General features: G+C 35.1%; 2 protein-coding genes across 2 annotated transcripts in view; one reads left to right on the forward strand and one right to left on the reverse strand.

The window, feature by feature from the left end:
- LOC108575083 (neuropeptide Y receptor-like) overlaps nucleotides 1-9,406 on the reverse strand; it is a 35,156-nt gene that overhangs the window by 1,126 nt on the left and 24,624 nt on the right. Inside the window, exons 4-6 of the mRNA XM_017937797.1 lie at nucleotides 2,141-2,209; nucleotides 978-1,221; nucleotides 3-177 (exon numbers count right to left, since the gene is read on the reverse strand). Of these exons, the coding sequence (XP_017793286.1) occupies nucleotides 3-177; nucleotides 978-1,221; nucleotides 2,141-2,209 (488 nt within the window). The remainder of the gene's footprint in view (nucleotides 1-2; nucleotides 178-977; nucleotides 1,222-2,140; nucleotides 2,210-9,406) is intronic.
- Nucleotides 7,805-9,406, forward strand: part of LOC108575082 (pancreatic triacylglycerol lipase-like) — a 3,416-nt gene continuing 1,814 nt past the window's right edge. The window contains exons 1-3 of the mRNA XM_017937796.1: nucleotides 7,805-7,889; nucleotides 8,313-8,361; nucleotides 8,484-8,623. Coding sequence (XP_017793285.1) covers nucleotides 7,835-7,889; nucleotides 8,313-8,361; nucleotides 8,484-8,623 — 244 coding nt within the window. The 5' untranslated portion in view covers nucleotides 7,805-7,834. The remainder of the gene's footprint in view (nucleotides 7,890-8,312; nucleotides 8,362-8,483; nucleotides 8,624-9,406) is intronic.

Here is a 9,406-nt window from a genome sequence, read left to right on the forward strand (position 1 = left end):
ACTCGAGATAAACGAATTGTCGTTGTACTTGTTGGGCCGTTGGTCGGAACGAGTCATTCCGGAAGCTGGCACTTCTTGCGGGCGCTGAATGGTTCCCATTTGTTTTTCGGCGAACGCTCACATAAGTCGTGCATGTGTTCATACGTCGGAGGACAGAGTGGTTTGAGCCATTCAGACCTGAAATTTCATTCGAAAAATCTCACTTTTGGCGAAATGTGTCACTGATACAATAGACAGATTCTTATTTTTATGAATATAATTAAAAAAGTAGAAGCTAGAGAGGTAACTGTTTTATTCACTGTATATTATAACGAGTACTATATTTTAGGTTTATTTTGAATATTTGTGCTTATTACGTGCACTCTGTATACTTTTTTTATTCTTTAATAAGAGTTTAAGGTCGCATCGACATCTTCTGTGTATTTTTGTACCACCAATTTTTTCATAAATATATAAAAATCTGCAGTCTAGTCATTCGTAATGATTTCAATCTGTGAAAAATGAAAATTCAATATTCTAGCAAGTTCCCGATTTTTAGCGATGATTTTAGCGCAACGAGCTGTAGAAATGAATTCTTTCCAATTTTTCGGTATAATCAAAGTTTTCTTTAAAAAGAACGAAAATAAATGAAGGATCCAGATAATTTCCGTTATCGTTGATGACCTTTTGCCATTTTTCTGGCAACTTGCGAGTACCATCGGTGACTTCGAATCAATTATGTGAATCCAATCGGAAAGAATTCATTTCTACACCTAATACAATAAGGAAATTTACTATAACAGAATTACGTTTATGAAATTAAACTTTATTAAAACTTCGTTGAACATTTGAACTGACGTTTAAGTGAATTTTTTAAAGAATTTTTGTTATCACAGTTGCTCGTTCAACATTTGTTTCTGCGAAAGAAAATTTTCACCCTTGAAGGATTAATAAAGTGTTTAGTTCTTTTTTTCAGGGTTTAATAGTAAATTATATACCTGTCAAGGGGATGCCCATTGTACTGGCGTTATTACTGTTACGTTGTCTGTCTCTACGGAGAATTCGATGTGCACCAGGCAAGCGTCCGAACACTGTTATGAAACCGTTTCGAAATTTCGCGTTCATCCAGCAATAAATTACTGGATTGTAACAGGAGTGCGACATAGCCAACCAGTGAAGAACCATCCATACGAACGGAAGTCCGGACCAACTTCCTAGGGTCTCGTTATTATCCATTAGTAACTAAAAGTAGAAATTATTTGGACAACGTTAATGGAACAGTCATTGATTCGAATATTTCACTTAATTGTTAATTATTTAAATGTTCATTTAAATTTATATTATAAAAAAAGAATTCTTTGCAAAATTGAAATAATAAAAATGATTTCTTGCATAAAAGTCTTTTTACAGTTTGGCAATTCTTGTTGTAATTTTTATCTTACTATTTCATTATTGTCGTGTTCACTATTTGGAAGGGCAATTTCTTGCTTCGTTATTTGAGTGAAAATCAATTATCGAGATTCCAGTTGAGAGACACTCTTTAAAGATACTAAAGAGTAATTTTTTCCCTTCGCAGCTGTTAATTGCTGTACGTCAACCTACCTTCTTATTCAGTTTGTTTCCAGGGATAGTGGAAAATTAGAAATAAATGGAAAATAACGTGCTGCATGCTGTTCATAAAATAAGAAAACGAAGGGAAAGGAAATAAAGCGAGCAGAGACGTTATGGTTACTGATGAATTTCTGAAATCCAACTATGTGACGTGAAAATATATTAATCTTCCACTGAAATTAATAGTTGCGCTTCCTTTATGTATTTTATCACAAGATGCTATCAGCCAGACGATATTAATGGTTAAACATAAACTACTTCGTGTAGTAGCTTTAAGTTATTTTAATCTTATCATTTATTTTAAATTATCTTGATAATTAATTAAATTGTATTTTTAAAGGAAATTTAATTCACTTGATTTTATCCGATAAATCTAAATTTCTACTTATTCTTTGTTATATGAAATGCGAATTTAAATTATAGTGCCATTTTAAATTAAATATAAAATTTCTGAAAACTGAAGACAATAGATTTCATTGTTATTCAATTTGTATAAATAAATTTTCTCGTAATGTACGAGTTCGAGATTTATTCAAGGAAAGTTACTTACGTTTAGTATGTTGAATGGAAGCCAACATATAGTGAACACTATAACAACGGTCACCATCATTTTTACCATCTGAAACAGACGAAATATATCGCTGTACTTCTTTTTCATATCTATTTCATTAATTCACGTTCATATTCAATTTTTTAAATTAACGATTAATTTAATCAGCGATTGGTTATAATTAGTTAATTGATTAATTTATGTTTAGTTAATCACGAAGTGGTTAATTGGAATTCATATGAAAATTTGTATTCGGAAACTAAGTTAAACGGATGTTATTTGCAATGTATATGTATACTTAACGAATGTTATACAACACTTTTGTAAATATTTTTTACGAGAAAATAGAAAATTGTGGAACAATTAAAATGTCAAGATTAGACAAGTAATTTTCCTATCGAATTTTATGATAGCACTTTTTGCATTAACGAGTGTTGAAAGCACGGCGTAAATAACGAGGAAGAAAATGTAGCTGGCTAAAATTTCAATGGAATATAAGTCAAAATGAAAAATCTATTTTTCGTTAGGGTCAACACACTGCTATTACCGTTAATATTCCGTGGTCCGTTCAGGGTCGGCTTGTTTCACTGCGTGACCAGCAAATACGCGCAGCCTTTACACATTATCGCGAATAACAACATCGTTTCCACCGGGAAATTTCCAACTATGACGGATCACGGTTTAATTTGCCTTTGATTTTCACGCGGTTCAATTATTCTCGATATAAGAAGCGAGACTTCTTCCTCTAATTTTTCAAACGATTGAAAAGCTCGATAAAATTAAAGGAAAAATGAAGATGCGATGACTAACAATGTTGTAATAATAAAATACTTGTACACTTCTGAATTACTTCGAAAACAAAGATTTTATCGTACTGCTATATTTTAATTGTAAATCACAAACTTGTCAATAATGAATTATTCTAAATTCATGGGTGCAAGTTGGGAATTTTATCAAAGTTTTAGCTGTTTTTAGAACTCTCGAGCATATTTGTACTGTAAAATGTGTTAGCTGATAAATAACCTCCATCTTACATGAATTATCTGGTCTGGTAATAGTTACTGTTCCGTGGCATACCCACGGGACCTTACCCTTCCTTTTGTTAATGATTTTGACCGTCTTGAATAGCACGGGTGGCTAGCAATTGTACAAGGACAACCTCCGAAGTGCAAATTGCAAGCACGTTTATGACGTTTGTATTTTATTGTATTTTAGTTGTATTTATTGTATTTCTGCGATTGTATTTCTTCGAGTTCCTTCGTCCTCAACGATTAATTGCATGTGCCATAAACGTGAATTTCCAAAGGGGCATCGAGGCCGGGCCCAGTGACCGTCGACCAGGTCAGGCCGCAGGATCCAAGCCTAGCGGAAATTCCACCACGTTGTCAAATTTCTAACATCGCGTCTTCCACCTCCACTGATATCACCTCTCCTGCCCGGAATAGGTGGGTGTCAGAGGATCTATCACCCGATTGGCAAAAGTTCTTACCAATCAGGTGACAAGACCGGTGACAAGAATTTCCGAGTCGAGGGAAATTCGTGAGGGAGTAGTCAGTTAGTAACAGACATCCAAGAGAAACATTGTAATCTCTTGTTTAACTCGTACATCATCCACACCACTAGTCCATCATTTAACTATTTCATTAAATAGTCTACTTTGAATTATTTCCTTCACCATTGAACTTCACCTATACACACCTTAATATCCTTATAACTCGAAACGGTCGTAAGGACATACGCGAGCAAGCTGTCGATTATAAAATCGGACGGAGACTTACGACCTACGTCGACTTTGGCTCTCGACGCACCCCAGGGGTCGCAGCGTGACGCGTATTTTCGTCAGAAACAGTTACAATGATATTGTTCTTAAAAATCACTGGCTTTTGGTTCTCGTTTGGAAACAGAATTTCAAGACGACATGTTACATTTATTTCTCCTTTCCCTGCATGGGATGCAAGTTCAACCATTTTCCATCGCACTACTTATTACGTTTGACGCCTTGTATTCTCCCTGGATTTCTATCATTGCAAATATTTATGAATTTCACAGATACAAGTTACGTCCTTTGTTCCTTCTCTACATACTTCTCTTTTATCTATTCCTTCTTTTGGCAGTTATACTCTTTTTCATACTTTTGCTCGTATCTGCCCTTCATCTCGCTTTACCTGTTTTTCTTACCTCTCGTATTTACACGTTTCTTTCCCCCTATTGTTACACGTCCTTTTTCCTCGTTTTCATTCCTTCCACTATTTTTCTTACATTTTATTAAGAAATTTTTTCTTTTTTTCAACAGATGGTCAGAGATAAGAATTCTACTAAACCGATAATGAGCCTTCGAAGTACCTTGTAATTCCCATTTAAATTACGGTACTTGAAAGACAAGGTAAACGAACAGTAACCACTTTCTACTAATTCCATTATCTTACCTTATCACAACGTGCTATTCGTTTTTGGTTTAACACCGTTACATACACCGCTAATTCTTTAAAAGTAACGAAGTTTGAAATTCAAGCATTTCTCACAAATCCATATCTAGCATCGTAGAGGATATCGAAAAATAGCTATTCTAGAAACCAGGAACTTCTAATTCCCGGAGTACGAACGCATGTGCCAGTTTCGTGAATCTTCCCTGCATCCGCTCTTTTCTCATTTTTCCTACTCCTTTCGTCGAAGTTCACGCCTTGCATACTCTTCGAAGCTGTACCTTTTCGTTACATTCGGATACACATTCCGATAAGAACGCAGTCGTTCTCGTTATCGTGCTTGTTCGTTGGAGATCGAGACATTTTCACGCGAGGTTTCGAGGTCCTTTTTACGAGAAAAAAAGTCTGCAGAGGTATCTACGCCTGCAGCAGTAAAAGAAGGGGAGAATAGTCTCTCGTGAGAGAGTTGCCGTTCAAATATTTACGTTGGCTCCTGCTACAAAAGATCAAGATGAAGGTGGGTCCCGCAAAAGGTCTCAGATGAACTGTTCGGTGAACCAATAAAGCGCTTATAGAGTATCTTATCCGTCGAAAACGTGATTAATAACGATTATCCACGAAGACACACGTATTTCATTTCTTCAAGCTTCTTCGCTACGATTCGAGTTATTAGATTTTATATCTTCGGTGATATTGATACGTAAACATTGCAGTGTTATTATTCACGATTTGTCGTTGATCGAGGAAATAACGTGAAAGATGCTGAATATTTCAAGTGGAAATGTAACGTGCTTAGATTTTATGATACATAATTTTTTTCTACTTTTTGTTCTATCTCTGTGTACCTTTTATTTCTTGCTCTTTATATTCACATCCGTTTCTTTTTACAAATTTACATTGCTCGAGAAATATTTACACTGAACGATGAAGCATTTGAAAAAATATGTCGATTTATCGTGCGACAAAAATTTCCGTTTTTCAGTAAACATTACTTTTACTTATTCTTACTTCTCTTTTACCTTTGCTCGCCGCGTAGACCTCGCCGGTCTCTTCGAAAGTTGACATCCTCCGGCAGAAATGCATTTCGCGTATTTCAGACCTAACGAAATCACTTTCATAAATCACGTTTTTAAACTGAAAGAACAGCATAGAAGCTTGGCTTCATCGAGACTTCTTTGTCGAATATTGAGAAGTTGTTCAACGACAAGTAACCAAAGATCAATAAGGATTGAATGCCTATCAAACAGATTTTCATTTTCAGGCGGGAAAAAGGGCCACTCGTTTAACTTTTCTATAGCGTTTACTTAATACGTAAGAAAACTGCAAGTGGCACTCGCCTGATTTTAATTACTCGTTTTCAATACTTTCTGAGAATTGTCCCTTGCAGTAGGTTTAGCTCTGTCGCGTTAATTATCGTGAAAATGAAGCAGGAGGAGTCTTCCCTCTCACGATAATTTGGTACTCTCTATAGACGTCAAATTGGGGACATTCTCTATCTTGTAACAATCACACTGTCTTCTTGAACATAGTTCCTATTCATTTGGTTCCTTTATTGCTACTTCCTGCTTTAGTTTCTGCCCTTGTACGCAGACTTTTATGGCTCCTTCCATGCTGAGGATCTTTAATAAGTTGCGCGAGGCGTCTAAAGAAAGTAGGACCCTCGTTTCTGGTACAGTACCGATTTATCGTGCTTCTTCGTTTTCGTCTGTACACGTAACGAATTTTTTATTATCATCCGTTACTGGAAACGAGAATCTCGAAGCTGACGCTTCTGCTTCCAGGAAGATGTAACATCCTGCGAGAAAAACGCGATAAACGCATCCCATTCTGGTAAACCGGTCATATAGATACTTCTCAAGAGTCGTTCAGTAATCGTGCTCTAACCAGAATTCCTTTTTACGGTGTTCTTACGAGCAACTCGAAGACACTGCGTTAAAGTCATCCACTGGCTTACGCTGCAATCTTTTGATAGACAATGCTGTATTAAGAATTTTATAACGTTGCAATGCTACAAGCTTTACGTCATTCGACACACCGTCGGATTTTATACCATTCTTTTCCTCAAACTTCATTTTAGATCGTTCGAAACCTCGACCTCGTTAAGATCAACGGATTAGTATGCGATCGCTTGTTTCTGCTGTAAAAAGGTATATTTCATTGATCGTTAAACTGAGAAGAAGATTCTTCTTTTTTATACTAAATACATAAGCAAGAGTATCTATAGAGTTTTACAGAGACTACGTAATATTCGTGATTTCTTAATTCTTCAAAGGTATTAATTATCGTTGAAATTTGTAGGAAAAACAGGTCGTTACTAAGATCGATGTGAAATTAATTAACTTCGTTTTAGCTGTATCTAAGCAAATTAGTTCAGGCAGAATGGAACTTTTAGATGGTAAAATTATCGAGATAGTCATGCTTCTCGGCGTAAGAGGGTGGAATTATCTAGCCACCCTTTGGGTAAACGAGAAAAGCCGTTGTTCCTGTCAAATAAGAACTCCAGGAGATATTATTCCTTAGCTTTGATTGCGGATATGTGCAAATATTAATTAGTTCAGCGAAAAGAATTAACATACATATATGAATTTCATAGTTTCAACGTTCCATCAATTTTACAGAGCTTATAAAGTTAGTTATTCCCAATGGACTAACGAATAATATCTGTCAGTATAAGTGGAATATTTATTTTTAAACTAACCTCCACGTTAATTGTACACAAATTAATATACATATGTAGAACGGTAAGTGTAAAAATATATTTTTCAAACGTTTCAAGGTAATGCGACGATTAGGCGCTGGCGTCGATTTATCATAATTTTTACTTGAACTGAGTCTACTATAAAATAGGTAAAATAGCGCACTGAAGTAAAGTACAGTAGTAGGTAACGCTGAGAGTTCCTGCGATTTCAAGCCGTTCATTTTGGAAAGAAAGGTAACTCCATTGAAATTAAACATTTTTATTTAAAATAATTTCCTTAATTTCCGATACACTTTTGCCAAAATATTACAAGAGCACTGATTAATAAAAATCCAAATTAAAAAAAGAGAAGAAAATTCTTCTGTTTGCTAAATCGTTTTTAGGAAAATGAACAAAATACACCGTGAAATCGACATAGTGCGTTTTTATATAGTTATAGATACAATTACCTTGAAACAGACAGCTAAGAACATTATAAATAACGTAGTGTATAAATTATGTTACTCGTTTATAATAGGTACTTGCTGACAAACCAAAAGGTACTGCACATCGAGGACTGATACATTTTTCAACATGATGTTCTATTACATGAGCGTATGGCTTATTGTAGCCAAGTGTCTGCTGGCCGGTAAGTACACGAAGGATCGTTGTTTGTATTGAAAAGTAGAGAGCAATATTTGAAACTACACTTGGTATAATTGACACTTTCAACTTTGGAGCTTCGTAACGTCATTTTAGTTTCGAGGAACGTAATGTGATTATTAAAGACTCACGTATCGGTAAGCTTTAAATCCTCGAAGTTTGTTCTAGTTGTACATTTATCGAAGATGTTGAATAAAATATATGTTTTCTATTTGCTGTATTATGTGCAATGTAAATGACATTGAATTTAGAATTAATATCGCAAATATTGATTTTCTTCGTCGTATAAACAAAATGACACTGTTGTATCTTCATAACGTAACGAACGATAAAATAAATTCGTAAATTTAGGGTGAAAATTGGCTGTAATGTCTCGTTGTTAATATTTTCAATACAACTTTGTTCGCAGATGCAGCAAGTAATCCAACAGATAGCATATTCTTTCGTTTGTATAACAGGTAAATATTTTTACACACTGATAGAAGTAATTTTTCATTCATGTATCGATCTGATTGCGTTTATTTCCATTTTTACTATAATTATTCGTTCGCACGTTTCAATTTCACCGTTTTTCCTTCAGGAATGGCACTTTTCTCGATGTAAATGTACGAAATGCAACAGAATTGGTGCCGCAGTTGATCAGCAATGAAACGTTAGATATATACATCCATGGTTTTGGAGAAACCGTAAACTCTGAAGGCGCTAGGTTGGTGACGGAGGGTAAGTCACGAGTTGACATTAACGAATTAAATACGTTTCAACTGATTTGCAATGAAGGAAAGTAAAGTTCGTGATTGTGTGTCTCTATATTTTTCAAGCACCGACAAAAATTCTCGATAGATTTTCGATTAAACGGTACATGAAAATGTTGAAAGACGTTTAGATCGTTCGATCAAATAACAGTGTTATTAATTCTGTCGTCGAAACTGCGGTTCAATTAGAGTTTGCGATGCATTTCAATTCCACGTGTCGAAAAGTTGAGGATCTCCTATTAGGACACTCCAGTTCGTGGAATAATCAAGCAGCTTCTCGTACGAATATTCTATTTCAAACCTGATTCTGAGCGGTTACGTCACAGTTCTATGTCACCATTGTACTAGCGTACTTGATAAATAACACTTAGAACAAAAGCATGTCGTTCATATATCTGTCACAATCGAGACTATAAGAAACGCCAGCAAGCCGAATAACTTGAACGTATGTACGTGTTACCTTGATTCCTATTCACTTTTGCTGCATTAGAAACGTTTGTAACAACAATCGAGCATCTTGATCGTGAATCAATTGACAGTAACTACCATGTTAATTTGAATTTTGATCGTTTCACGAAGTTTCCAATATTATCCGTCAGTTTTCAAAACCAACAAAGAGCGCACAGTAGTTCGTCCATTTAAACTCTCCCTTTAAATCTGATTTAGACATCTTTCATGTTAATTCAGACTAATTAATTTTCAACAGAAAATGTTTAATACTTGTCTTTTTTTCATTAATGCAGCGTATTTG

Source organism: Habropoda laboriosa, unplaced genomic scaffold (assembly GCF_001263275.1).
Source record: "Habropoda laboriosa isolate 0110345459 unplaced genomic scaffold, ASM126327v1 scaffold258, whole genome shotgun sequence".
Classification (NCBI taxonomy): domain Eukaryota; kingdom Metazoa; phylum Arthropoda; class Insecta; order Hymenoptera; family Apidae; genus Habropoda; species Habropoda laboriosa.